General features: G+C 41.4%; 2 protein-coding genes across 2 annotated transcripts; one reads left to right on the forward strand and one right to left on the reverse strand.

The window, feature by feature from the left end:
- Positions 1–6163: 6163 nt before the first annotated feature.
- On the reverse strand, positions 6164–7411 carry LOC120824218 (si:dkey-51e6.1). Its single transcript, XM_040184883.2, has 3 exons — positions 7158–7411; positions 6730–6854; positions 6164–6395 (listed from the first exon to the last, which is right to left on the reverse strand). The coding sequence occupies exons 1-3, from the start codon at positions 7297–7299 to the stop codon at positions 6303–6305; spliced, it is 360 nt and encodes a 119-aa protein (XP_040040817.1). The 5' UTR covers positions 7300–7411; the 3' UTR covers positions 6164–6302.
- A 2327-nt stretch (positions 7412–9738) lies between these two features.
- Positions 9739–14291, forward strand: sele (selectin E). The gene is made up of 13 exons (XM_040184951.2): positions 9739–9892; positions 10000–10069; positions 10171–10575; positions 10754–10858; positions 10951–11142; positions 11299–11490; positions 11631–11816; positions 11923–12129; positions 12286–12477; positions 12655–12861; positions 13011–13193; positions 13311–13440; positions 13540–14291. Exons 1-13 carry the CDS (start codon positions 9770–9772, stop codon positions 13598–13600), a joined length of 2253 nt encoding a protein of 750 aa, XP_040040885.2. The 5' UTR covers positions 9739–9769; the 3' UTR covers positions 13601–14291.
- Positions 14292–14332: the final 41 nt, after the last annotated feature.

Here is a 14332-nt window from a genome sequence, read left to right on the forward strand (position 1 = left end):
ATGACAAACGTCAAAATACATTTTTTAAAATTGCTGAAATTTTTTATATGATGATGATGGCATCACAAGCATGTATGAGAAAGAGATTTTTCTTTTCATTTTCAAGAACCTTTATTTTCTTATGAAAAAATAGTGACTCCGTAAAGACATGATCCGTCTCCAGCGAAGCACTACATGGCTCCTCTGCAGCTCCGACACACAACTAGAGAGACACACACGTCCAGATTGACCAACCCCAAACTAATTAATTATAGTATGAATGTCTATTAAAATCAATAAAATATAGTTTGTTATATAGTATAACGTTGATTATTAAAATCAATGTTGCTTCTAATATAAAAAGAAAACGATTACATTTATATTAGAGCTGCAACGACTAGTCGACGTAATCAATGACGTCGACGCAGATTTCTGCATTAAAAAAAGGGATATAAAGTCAAAATCATGAGATACCACAGATACCATGAGATTTTGGAAAATCGAAATGATGAAATAAAGTTGAAATTCTGAGATAACATGTGCGCAGGCTCCTTCATAGTTCGGTAAAGTTGGCAAGATATTTACAGATTCAGACTTAATTTTCCCAATACAGACCGGTCTGCAAGCTGGATGCATTGGTCTCAATGTGGGGTGAGGCCCGTATTGGTAAAATGACGGTAAATTACGGTTGTGGCTGGTTGTCATCTACAGTCCACTACGGTTACAAAGAGGTGTTTTAATAAAGTGGTACCTCATTATTCTGACTTTATATCCCCTTTTTAGTGCGGAAATGGGCTTCTATAGTTCTGTGAATCCAAAGACGCCTTGGGGACTGGGTCTGTCCCCTTACTGTCAAAAAGAACAACAACTGCAAGCAAAAAAAACCTTCGAGTGCGAGCAGAGATGAGCCTCGCGAGCAAGGAGGTTCACGCTCTCATAGATATATAAAAAGGCTAGATGTCTTACGGCGGAGTCTAGAAGGTCCACACATGGCGGCCATCTTGCCCCAGTTAGCTCGCTCACCCATAACATTGTGTTGTTTGTAGTACATGTACTTTTTAAATTCAATTCAATTCAATTCATTTTATTTTGTATAGCTCCAAATTGCAAATTACAAATTTGCCTCAGAGGGCTTTCCAGTCTGGACATACTACAATGGATGTGTACAGAATAAATAACCATGATACATTTTCAACCGGTTTGGTTTGTTATAAATGTCAGAGATGTACTTATGACACTGCATACTTATGAATCATTGTTATGTTCTAAAAAAAAAAGGAAAATAGAAAAAATAAAGTAAGTTAAATAAGTACACAATTTCCCTTTACAAATATACATCAAGAAATGCATGTTGAAATCCCCACCCTGTACAGATATGCATTTATGACACTGCATACTTATGAATAATTATAATTATAACCATGGGTTTTATGTTATTCATGTTAAATCAATAAATAGGTCACTAAAACTCAGCATACAGAATGGCTTTTATAATAGGAATATTACTAATATAACCAAATATGTTTGAATGTTTCTATGGTTTGAGTACAACCAACTTTGGACTGATTGGACCACACTTTTGGTTCCCTTCCACTTACTGATTTACACCACACCCCCGTTACTTTATATTCTTATTTATTGTTATTGTTAATCCTTATCGTTTAATATTATTTATTCTTATGGATTTCATTTTTTGGGGGGTAATTTTTTTGATCTTTGTGATTTTTGATCCATGTGTATACCTCCACAGTAGTCTAGTTTTCTCTAAAGGGTGAGGATTTTCAACATGCAGCATTTCCCGATGTGTATTAGTAAAGGGAAATCTTGCACCTTTTTTTACTGCAAATAAATAATACTTTTATAAAAAATAATATTACTAATAAAATACAATAATTTGAATGATTATTTGTTTAAACAAACATGTGTCACGGTGTGATTTATTTTCTGTCTTATTTTGTAGTTTCTGCTTCTTGTGTCCCTGGGTAACTTCACATCCTGCCTTGTCCTGTCATCCCCTGTGATTGTCTGATTGTTTCCACCTGTGTCCAATCACCTGCACCTCCCTAGTGTATTTAAGCCGTGTGTGTCTCTTGTGTCACTTGTTGCGTCATTGTCGATTGTCCTGGATGTTTCTTGGTTTCTGCCTGTATTTTTGCCTTTTTGCCCTTTTGGGAGTTTTTGACTATTAAAGTCCTTTTGTGTTTCGTAAAGTCTGCGTTTGAGTCCTGCTTTCCCCGCATCCCTGACAACATGTAATAATTCAAATGATGAAATCTCGTAACTATTTTAGAACATTATTCTATTTTTTAGAACATAACAATACCAATCTGTCCCCCCCAATATACAGCAGAAAATGTGTAAAATATACAGTCTTCTTTTATGAAACCTGTCAATGGATCGGCCTGTTGTTATGTCTTATTTATTTTATTTTTTATTTTTTTCGGCGACCGTAGTGTCCGCGCCACTCCCCCGATGTCATGGTTACCATGGAAGAAATATCCTAAACATGCTTGTGTTATTGCTATTTTGAGTTACTTTTAAAACTTTATTTTCACTGTCTCTTTAGACCCACAGCAGGTGGGGGGTCATGAAATGTCTGATTAGACCAGTGGTTCTCAAACCTTTTCTGTTAATAAACTACAGAGGAAGAACAATGTTCACACCCCACTGTCCCGAATGAAAGCGTTACATGTTGCATTTTGTGATTCCTCCATTTCTGCTAATGAATAATCAAGTAAACCAGATTTCTCCATCAGAAAAAAACCCATTAAATTACAACAAAATGATTGTTATAATAAGTGCAACTTGTGAAAGTTAAAATATTTGTCATTAAAGAGTTTTACACTGCATACCTTTTCCAAACAACAATAATATGCAATCTGTGAAAGCAATATTAGCGCAGATATGTGTGAACCATATTAGTGGTTGCAATGCTTTGCACTACAAATTTTGCTTCTCAATTAATGCTCAATGTCGAGCTTGGATCTGTATGTAGTTTTGAAAGGCAACAGCAGTTTGTCCTCTTTGCACTTTTGTAATAAGGGAAGTTCCCATATACCTCCTGGAAGAGAGATAAAGCAAAGCCAAGGTCTGAGGAGTGGGCGATGGCGATGTGGGAGTCTGAAGAAACAAGATATAACAAACGTAGACAAAACAGCAAGACGAAAGTGAAAGAATAACTTGCGAAGAATGACGGGAAATATTCTACAAAACAAAACTTCTGGCCAAAATATTAGAAGATGTTTAAGTCAGGGATAATAGTAGCTACAACGGTACATAAAAAATATATTTTATAAGTTGAATTTAATTAAATGCGGCTTATGAATGTTGATGCATATACCGGATCTCTTACAAACCAATACTGGCCAATAACACCTTCCAACATCTTTAACGAAGGAAGCCTAAGTCATTACCAGTAAAGGACCACAGTGATAAAGACAGGCTCATGACAAGCACCCATGTACAGATGGGATTGAGCCCTGGTCAGGTCCAAGAAAAAGTAAGAACAAGTTGATTGAAGACATTTGTTTGGCCAGTTCCATCGTGACCCTACTGCTCTGCTGCTGTGAGAACGGTTGGCGAGCATCAGACATCCAAACAAAACAAATCCTGCTCGTATCAAACACTCTTGGTTATTTGAAAGCAGCGGTTTGAGGATAAAACACAATGGCAGGACGTAACATTCAGATTAAAAACGACTTCTGGTTTCACGTCCCTGTTCCTGGGTTCACATTAATATTACAAATACTTTATACTTAATACTTGATACTTAATTAGAATGAGAAATCATCCCGGCTCATCAATGAAAAGTGTATAAAACAACGTGTCCACTGCAAAGGGAGAAACATAAAAGCAAACCATGAGCAGCTCCACAGTATGTTGGAAAAGCTCAAACAAGCATTGGACTCACGCAAGTCGTTCTGGATCGTACCTGATTATGTGAAGGTAAAGATGGTGATAGCAGTTACAATACTTTGTCAGAAGAATCTGCTCCCCGATTTAGTTAGAATACATTTTTTTCCAGAATGTTTACTTCATGCTTATCTGTCTTGACTTGGTGACACAGTGTTAGAGTGATGAAACATTGATCAGATCAATATTGGAAATAACAATTTCTTAGTTACACACATTTTAATGTCAATGGGCAGTAAGTTCCATACAAACATTTCTAATTATTAACTAAACACATGCAGGTTTGGCGCAAATTGACAGAGACGTTTCAGTTTTTCAAATTATATTTAGAGCTATTAAAGCCAGGATGATATGTATCCCTCAGGATTCTGGAATTTCTCCTGGCCCTGACCCGAGTGACTCCATTAAATGAGAGTCCGGCTGCTATTGTTTTACTGATATGATCTTCACTATTGAAGTGGGGCATCACACTTTTGCTGCACCGTGGTTTCCCGACAGAGGTGTCTGCGCCCGCCACTGCAGGAAGGGACTAAGCTTTTGTTTACCAAGAAAGACCACACATTGATGTTTATCTCTTTCAAATAAATTGTTTTACTTCTTGCTGTGTAGTCTACTAACACTTGGGAAGAAAACTGCAAATAAGAGAAAAGGTTATTTTGTGGGTTACATTCTGTACGACTGTATGGATGAAGAAGAAAGCCTCCAACTGGGTTTTAATCAGCCTTTGGAACCATTATTATAACCGAATGATTACCGTTTAATTACTTTAATCCCAACAGTTTCCAAGAAGTGGATTGAGTCTCACCCGGTATAACACTTCTCCCTCCAGTGCTGACCGCCCTGTTTGTAGATAATGGAAAGGTCATCCGCTAATAGGAAACCTCCGGATTTGTGTTGGAATACGGAAGGATGCTTTTTTTTCCAGCATGCAGTCAGTCTGTGAAAAGTCTGCCGACGAGGGTCACGGTGACGAGAGCTCTCCTCAGCGTGTCAACACAAGCAGATTATGTAGTCAGGGACTTACGCGCCACTGTTCCTCATAGTGTTGTTTTTTTTATAGCTCACAGCCGGTGAGTCAAAAGCAAAGAAGTAATGGCAAGAATGTACCTCAATGCTGGAGTACAGCATGTACATTAAAGACCCAGTCATGTGGGGAAAACCCACAGTAAAAGGATGTAGACGCTGGGATGGTTGGATGTCGTGGGAATAAAGGTAAAAGTTGTGGCTAGGACATAACAGAACCACCTTAACAGCCCAGGTATCATTATTTGCTGTCACACACATCCTGGGGAAAGATTGCAGATTCTTAAGAGTAAAACATTTTATGATGCAAATCATTTATTTTTATCTGTGTACATATGTATGTATGTAAATTTGCATATTATAAACTTGTTTCACCACAGACTGGAATACAACTATTAAGAGAAATATTTTGGCGTTAATGATCCACAGCGGCTTATCCTTTGGTGATCCCCTGACTTTTCCTTCCGAAGCAGGCCGAGATTTAAAATATCTCCAAAACAAAAAAACGACTTTGGTTAATCCATGATTTGGTTTCCTCTGCCAACACCATGAAGTTTACTTGTGGTTTTCATTTAAAATTCTCAACAACAGTTGGATTTCATGAAATTTGATTCAGGAATTTCAAAATCCTTCAACCTTCTCTTTAAAGCCGTCGTCAGGTCAACTCTCTCACCAGCTACGTTGGTTTAGAAACAATAGCAATCAAATGACTGTAAAACTTAATGCTTATTCGTAAATGTTGGCATGCAGACTCGCAAAACTTAAGCTGTAGATTTAAGCCGTGTCACAAAACCATCCCACTAATGTTGGTCTACCACTTAATAAATGAATACAAACCGGAAAATTATACAATGTGTGTGAAATTGATTGTCACGTTACAAATGAATATAATGGAGGCAATTAGGTTGCCCAATGTGAGCTGGAAATTAAGAAAATAGGAACACGCCTTTTTTTTTTTTAAATCAATGTTTTTGTTATTGTCTCCCATTGTTAGAGCTTATATTCTTGTATCCATCTGTAAAGCCCTGTGGAGCTCGGCCGGAGTTTTATCAATGCAAACACAGGCTTTCAACCATGACAGCCGGTAACAGCCCCTCTTATCCATCTCTGCCTTTTTTTAAACACCAAACTTTCCCTCAGAGAAACAGGATATGCTAGCGATTCCAACTGGCTCACCCTTTCCTGTATGGACTTTACGCTTGGCACGCGGCCTTCTATTTGGGTAGAGTCAATCAGGCATCAAGCAAAACACAAGAGATGAATCATTCTATTAATGGAGGAAAATTGAATTTGAATAAAAGTGAAAAAGGTACAGTCAAAAAACTTTTACACGAGGGTTGTTTTGGAACTAATGAATGAAGGCAGGTATTTCAAATGAGACGCGGGGGTCATTTTTTGTCGTCAGACCAGGTGATCTCATAGTCGCTGAAGGCACTCTTCAACTTCTCCACAGACACAGAATGGTCTGCTTTACCAAACGCCTGAAAATAAACCAGAAAGAAATTGCATTATTACATAAAAAGCTTACTTGGTATTTATTTTGGTGTTTTAAGAGTATTTCGATTTAGCTTTTAATTTCTACGGTGGCTCCGAAGTGCAAATCACAACGGCAAATAGGAAAACACAACGATCAGAAGGGTCCGTCTTCGTCTATGAGGCCCTGCCCTTTCCGTAAGTTAATGTTGTTGTCTTTTCCTATTTGCCGTTGTGCTTTCTTAATTGTCGTTGTCTTTTCCTATTTGCTGTTGTTTTCCTAGTTGCCGTTGCGATTTGCACTTCAGAGCCACCGTACATTTCCAATCAAAAGAAACTCACAGTCGATTCTCCAAACACCCTGAGTTTTTTCTCTTGGCTGTTGTGCTCGATCTTCCCTCCTCCGAGGCATTTACACTCCATCCCCAAGGCCTCCATAGCTGGATTTACCTTCTCAAAGATGTGATCTGTCAACAATTCAAACGATTCCACCAATAACAACAAACGGGTCAACAGGATATACGACAGTCAAACGAGCAACAATGCACAGCTTTGTACTGTCACTAATGTCCCATCATGTATTTCAAATGGTCTGGTTGGCAAACATTGCACCTGCCTGGTGTGTTAATTTAATTTGTACACTCATGTCTATTAAAAGAAACGTGGTTTCAAGTCGCGGCCTATTTTAATCTGCCTCTCAGGGCATCTTTCCGTGACTTCTCCAGCCGAAACAGACGCACTTTGAAGCTCCTCTGCGGTTCTAAACTTACTGTGATACTCTGCGCTTTTTGTGCCGCGGACTATGTCTTTGTGCGCATCGCCACCTTTCACTTTCACTCTCAGCAGAATGTACTTAAAGGTTCCTTCTGGGTCGATCTCCACCACGGGGATGTTCGCCAGAGCGTCTGCCATCGTGACGGTGACTTTGGGCCCGACAGCACCGGAGGGTCCGTCGGACTGATCTCAGGTCTGCAGACAACACGGCGCGCGCGCGCGCGCGGCTTTATTTGGGACGTCTATTTCCGGTCTTAAAGGGACAGATCGATTTGCCACCTGAGGACGGTGCACGCGGGCGACACTTTGTGGCAAAAGACGGATCTGTGAAAATGTCGAAAGGCAGATATCATGTGGTGGTTGTTGAGATCAATGAAACGCAACATTCAGCAGCCCAGTTCGAAGCGAAGGGAATAAATCAACAAAATGTCCCCTTATGTTTCATTCACTCTTTCACGAGGTCATTTTTCACTCGTCACTTTGTCACTTGTTCGCTAGTGCACTTTATTTTTTAATATTTTTTAACTTTTTAAATATTTTAAATTTTTAACTTTAATTTTATTCTCTTATTTTACACTAACCCATAGCCTTATTCTACTAACCCAAAGCATTAGCATTTCATTTTATTTTATTACTTGTGCACTGCTGTCTTGTTGTCTATTGTTACACTGTCTACTGTCACGCACCAACCGCCAAGTCAAGTTCATTGTATGTATGACATATTTTGGCAATAAATGTTTCCTGATTCCTGATTCCTGATTCCTGAGGTCTCTTTGCTGTCCTGGCTCCTAAATGGTGGAACGAGCTCTCTGATGGCATCAGGACAGCAGAGACTCTTTGCATTAAACGAAAGACACACCTCTTCAGACTCTACCCTAACTAAAAAAACAACACTTATAATGGCTGTTCTTATTGTACTTATAATGGCTCATGGCAAGTTGTAAATCGGCTTATCTTGATGAAATTGCCCTTTCTTGTTTCTTGTTCTTCTGGGTTTGTGTCCTTATGGTTGAAATGCACTTATTAAGTCGCTTTGGATAAAAGCGTCAGCTAAATGTAACGTAATGTAAGAATGACAATCACAATCAGAAACATTTATTTGACAAGTATGTTGGACATTGGAGACTGGTGCATACAAAAGAGAATAAACAAACAATAGAATATAAAGCAGAGGATGGACTCAATGATGGCCGTGTGAAATCGCACCATCATTGTCTTTGGCAGGTAGAATTTCTTCTTATTTCCTATCGCAAGACAAGATTTTCCGCTCGTGTCCATCAGAAAGGTCAAAGATCAGAGTCAAAAGCTGATAGGGATGTCGTTTTTGGTCCAAGATCCCTTCAGCCAGGATGGATGTTTCTGCCACAGGCACTTGAACCTCTCCTGCATTGACACGACTAATACGACAGCGGCGATACACAGATGTTTTATTAATCTTTCGAGACTTGCAAATTCAGCAGTGGTAGGTTTTATTATTACAGTAGTCGAAAACACTAGTAGACCCTTTAGTCGCCTCACCATGATCACATCTCTCACGCATGTTCTAATCAAAGCTGAAACGAAGGCTCTTCCCATGGGTCTTGTTTAGTACAAGCTCATTAAGGAGTTTATATTATTTTTCAGGGAAAAGGGTGGAGGTCAAGAGGTGTCAAAAACACAACTATTCAGCGTGCCAGGTCGGGGAGGAAGGATCTGAACTGTCACTTCTGGAAACACAGGCAGCCGGCAGACGCCTCTGCTCCAGCGCCGCACGCTTCCTGTCTCTGGGTAATGAAAAAAATAGCGGTAAAGTGTTTGCCGCCACTGCATTGTTTTTTATTTTTCCCTTTCCTTCTTTTTTTAATGACCACATCCTCTTACATCCTTTGAACTGCGGAAAGGCCAGTCCCACTGTGTGGATCTTCTCGATGGCACATTTGAAATGAAGCAGAGGCATGAAGCTCGCACTTTATATTTTTGCTTTACTCTGGTGTGTTAAAATGGAAAAAACAAACGGCAACAGCGGGGCATTTGTTTTGCCACTCTTACTTACTTACAAAAATTACCACTACAGTGTTGAAAAGTAGCCTTGATTTAGAAAACTCGATGTAATCCAAAACCAGACCAAATCAAAACCAAGGCACAAAAGAAAATCAAACAAATCAGCAGGTTGTCGCCATGTTTTTGCTTTATATTTATTACAACATCAGATAAACTTGTTTTTGTGGCAAAGTTCTCCCACACTCACTCATCTTATCATCTCACAGGATTTCACAGCTTCACCCGCCCACCTCCCCACTTTGGTACGTGGGCGGACTCTCCACAATAATATTATCATCTAAATGTATTCAAGTATCAAAATTAGAATTGTAATTGCATGAAATACCATGAAATGGAGACACTCAAGTGTGGCACAACTCTGACCATTCATTCAATACTCAAATACTTTCCAAAGCCAAACTGGTGAAAGTATTAACACAAAGGAATTTTGCGTCAAAGTGAAAAAGAGAGGGGAAGTTTTCACGGAACTTGGTGGGATGGGGAAGAATTGGTGGGAGGTGGGAGGTGGGAATTTCCACTGGCTAGCCCCCCTTTTCATAAGGGCTTCCAGGAAAGGTGGACCAGACCTATGAAGAGTATAAAAGCAAGACCCTCTGGACACAAAAGTCAGAATCATCTCAATCTCAGACACGGCGACACTAAAGACTTACTAAGAATCTTCTTTTGGTCATCACACCCGCCACTTAATATGGTAAGTGGACAAACCAGTTTAGTTCTCTTACTGAAGATCCCTTCATTGCTATTTGACAGATTTATGATTTCAAACTATGTTAATCTTTTTTTAACTTATTCTTACAGTTCTGCTTTGGGTTACTTCAGACCCGCGGGCCTAAGACCTCGTGGATCAGCTTGACTTTTCTTTGCTCAAGTATGTTAAAAATGTGAACAGAATCTTTAGTCCTAGAATTTTTTCTTTTATTGTATTGTCTTTATCAACAGTCTAATTTTTCACCCTTCATCCGTCCTCAGTCTTCTGCACGTGGACAAACGTAGAATGCTGGTCCTACTACTACTCTAACAACACCATGAATTGGGAAGAAGCCCGAACCTGGTGCCGGGAGCACTACACGGACATGGTGGCCATCCAGAACCAGGCCGAGATCAGTCATCTCAACAGCTGGCTGCCCAAGGCATCCTCCTACTACTGGATCGGAATACGCAGGATCAACAAAGTCTGGACTTGGGTGGGAACCAACAGGGCTCTCACCCCAGAAGCAGCAAACTGGGCAATAGGAGAGCCGAACAACCTCAAAAGTCGAAAGAGGTCCATGGCGAGCGAGGACTGTGTGGAGATGTACATCAAGAGGGATTCGCAGGCAGGCAAATGGAATGACGAGAGGTGTGCAAAGTCGAAGACGGCTCTTTGCTACACAGGTGAGCAAAAGTTAGGGATTCAAGAACTGCTCCTTATAGCCAAAGTCTTCATTTTGTTAATTTATGGGAAAATCCAAATAAATACCTATCAACGTTTTTTTTCTTATTTTAAATGAGAGCTCTGAGAAATAGGAAAAATGTTGAATGAGTTGTACGAATATACTACTTCTTTCCCCAGCCGCTTGCAAGAAGGACTTATGCGGCCATGGAGACTGTGTGGAAACCATCAACAGCTATGAGTGCGCCTGCTTTGAGGGCTTCTACGGAGAAAAGTGTGATCAGGGTAAGAAAATACAATTCTTAAGTGTTCAAACGTCAAATGTTCACACAGCCTGGACCTGACATCTTATTGTTTCTTGTCTTCTTCGCTGACAGTTGTCCAGTGCGACGCAGAGGAGGTGACCGCTCCAGACAAAGCGAGTGTAAATTGCATCCACAAGTATGGAAACTTCTCCTATGACTCCATGTGCCACTACTCATGCGAGGAAGGATACCAGCTCAGTATGTCACGGCCCCTGACATGCACTGCCTCTACGCGGTGGTCCGAGCCGCCTCCTACATGTGAATGTGAGTTCAGGAGTATTGCACATCTGCGAAAAAAAATTAGCAAGGCGACATTGACCACTAGTGATGTCGAGCCCTCGAATCCACGAGGATCGTGTTGCATCATTACAATGATGCAAACTGCTGTAATGTGTTTCTGATGGTCCTCGTCTTCCACAGTGGTTCGGTGTCCGGTGCTGTCAAGCCCAGCAGGAGGATCCATGAAGTGCTCAGATCCTCTGGGTCCCTCCGGCTACCGGTCCACCTGTGCGTTCGCCTGCGATGAAGGCTACGTGCTCGCCGGTTCCACGTCCAACACGCTGCAATGTGAAGCCTCAGGAATTTGGAATGCGTCACAGCCCCTTTGCCTCGGTACACTGAAATGTTGACACTATTGAGCTTGCGTGATTCTATAGTATCCATTATATCAATGCTAGTCAATTATGATGGTGTTAAAAATAAGAAAAATAGCAATATTACTGATCGGTTCCGCCCCCCCATTATTTCTGCAGCTGTCCAGTGCCCGTCTCTCCTGCAGCCGGACAATGGATTTGTCAGCTGTGGGGACGATGCAGGAAAACACCAATACGGAAACACCTGCAGCTTCAGCTGTGCCGCCGGCTACCTGCTGGTGGGACCGAGCAAGATGACATGCACGTCGGCCGCCGTGTGGAGTGAGAGGAAGCCTCGCTGTGAAGGTGAGGGCGGGCCTACAGTTGAATCCAACCACCCTCCATAAAATGAGAAAAGGCTCTTGTTTTGTGCCTATCACACATCTCATCATCTTTATTGTTTTATCTACAGAAATCGGATGTCCTGCTCCTCAGATCCCAACAAGTGGTAAAATAACTTGCAGCCCTTCCCTGTCCTCCCTTTCTTCTACTGGGACCTCCCATCCACTTGGCACGGTCTGCACCTTCAGCTGTGATGAAGGCCACGAGCTGCACGGTGCACTCAGCATGGAGTGTGCAAATCCAGGCCGGTGGACCTCGGCACCACCAAACTGCAAAGGTACCCATATGGACCCACTCTACCGGCATTGTTAGCAATACCTACGTTATTTTATGCATGGGTTAGGGTTGCGTCACTAAAATGAGATGTCCTCCATCGCGTGATTGCTAACATCACAATCCTTCCTCATTCCTTGATGGTCCTTGGTTTCCACAGTGGTCCAGTGTCCAGTGCTGTCAAGCCCAGCAGGAGGATCCATAAAGTGCTCAGATCCTCTGGGTCCCTCCGGCTACCGGTCCACTTGTGCGTTCGCCTGCGATGAAGGCTACGTGCTCGCCGGTTCCACGTCCAACAAGCTGCAATGTGAAGCCTCAGGAATTTGGAATGCGTCACAGCCCCTTTGCCTCGGTACACTGAAATGTTGACACTATTGAGCTTGCGTGATTCTATAGTATCCATTATATCAATGCTAATATGCTTCTCAGTCAATTCTGATTATGAATCCAACCACCCTCCTCAAAATTAGAAAAGGCTCTTGTTTTGTGCCTGTCACACATCTCATCATCTTTGTTGTTTTATCTACAGCAATCGGATGTCCTGCTCCTAAGATCCCAACAAGTGGTCAAATAACTTGCAGCCCTTCCCTGTCCTCCATTGCTTCTACTGGGACCTCCCATCCACTTGGCACGGTCTGCACCTTCAGCTGTGATGAAGGCCACGAGCTGCACGGTGCATTTGGCATGGAGTGTGCAAATCCAGGCCGATGGACCTCGGCACCACCAAACTGCAAAGGTACCCATATGCACCCACTCTAATGTTAGCAATGCCTACGTTATTTGTAATTAACGTAGTATTTGCGCCACTAAAATGAGATGTCCTCCATCGATGTGTGATCACTAAACCCTTTAGTGATCACTAAATCCATTTTCCTGCCCCCAAAGCCGTGAGATGCCCGTCGCTCGAGGCGCCTGAGAACGGTCACATCAACTGCTCCAACAGCGAGCCGGTGTTCAACTCACAGTGCACCTTCTCATGCAATCAATATTACTCACTGGACGGACATGAGCTGCTGACCTGTGATCGTCATGGCGAGTGGACCACCGGACAGAAACCCACCTGCCAAGGTAAAACAGAGAAGGAACAAACGCTAGAAGATATTTTGTTACAACACCTGAATGAAATTCATGTTTAAAGATAGATAAAAAAGATCAAATAATTGACATTTGATGATGTTTCTGCAGCTCCCCCATCTGCGGTGACTGCCGTGGCGTCTGGCGTGGCAGCAGGGGGCGCTATGTTGTCTGGACTTTCTCTGGCCCTGTGGATCATGAAACGACTGAAGCAGAAAGCAAACAAGTTTGAGCTCAGCAGGTTAGATAAAGCTTTCACTAAGCCTAAATTATGCTTACACTTGTTTTGTTTTTTTGTTGAAGGACAATGCTCATCTTTTTCTTTCGTCTTTTCTCACAGCAACTCTGACATAGGAGAATCTCCACAGGTCTACAGAAACAGCATCACCAGCCTCATATAGAACACAGTCACATGTTTGAGAGACAACGGAGGACATCTGAATTCATCTCAAACCATAACTGTCAGTCACCAGTCAGAGTAATTTCAACAACATGTCATTGGTATTAATGGAAAACGTCTATGATGAGTAAAGGGGGTCTTTCAGACTATTGCATTTGATTGTGGTATTTGTTTGTGTTGAATTTCATGAGGTGCGCGGTCATTTTGTCCACTCATCTGCAGTATTTTCCTCCCAGGGGGAGTTTTACATTGAACACATTGTTCTAAAGCTTTATGAATATGCTGGAAAGGCGGCTCCATTGAAGTTATTGTAGATATTAAACGCTATAGATGCCAAGAGGATCGTTGTGGCGCAGGTAGAGAGGGTGCGCTGGGAACCGCAAGGTTGGAGGTCTGAGTCCTGGCTGCCCCCATGTCCCATGTTGAAGTGTCCCTGAGCAAGACATCAAACCCTTAATTGCTCCCTGGGCAAAAATGTAAAAAGCCACGGGTTAAAAATGTAGTCGCTTTGGATAAAAGCGTCAGCTAAATGACCTTTAATGTGATGCCTCTTTGAGCAGAACTGTGAATCATTTCAGTATTTATATACTATTTATTTAACCAATGGTTATTGCCTTTGAATGACTCATTTATATTTCTGTATTCTTAAAATAGGTCTGATTTGTAATCATAATAAAACCTGAAAATTTCAATTTGTTTGTGGTCTCTTCATGTATACACCAAGTGTCATGAC

Source organism: Gasterosteus aculeatus, chromosome 8 (genome assembly GCF_964276395.1).
Source record: "Gasterosteus aculeatus chromosome 8, fGasAcu3.hap1.1, whole genome shotgun sequence".
Taxonomy (NCBI): Eukaryota; Metazoa; Chordata; class Actinopteri; order Perciformes; family Gasterosteidae; genus Gasterosteus; species Gasterosteus aculeatus.

Bases quoted from the DNA above. Each gene is read 5' to 3' on its own strand.
- LOC120824218 (XM_040184883.2), bottom strand. From the start codon at position 7,299: ATGGCAGACGCTCTGGCGAACATCCCCGTGGTGGAGATCGACCCAGAA. The intron at 6,855-7,157 runs GTAAGTTTAGAA...AATTGTTGACAG, and splicing joins AAAAAGCGCAGAGTATCACA to ATCACATCTTTGAGAAGGTA. The intron at 6,396-6,729 runs GTGAGTTTCTTT...GTTTATTTTCAG, and splicing joins GGGTGTTTGGAGAATCGACT to GCGTTTGGTAAAGCAGACCA.
- sele (XM_040184951.2), top strand. From the start codon at position 9,770: ATGAAGAGTATAAAAGCAAGACCCTCTGGACACAAAAGTCAGAATCAT. The intron at 11,143-11,298 runs GTGAGTTCAGGA...CGTCTTCCACAG, and splicing joins GCCGCCTCCTACATGTGAAT to TGGTTCGGTGTCCGGTGCTG. The intron at 13,194-13,310 runs GTAAAACAGAGA...ATGTTTCTGCAG, and splicing joins ACAGAAACCCACCTGCCAAG to CTCCCCCATCTGCGGTGACT.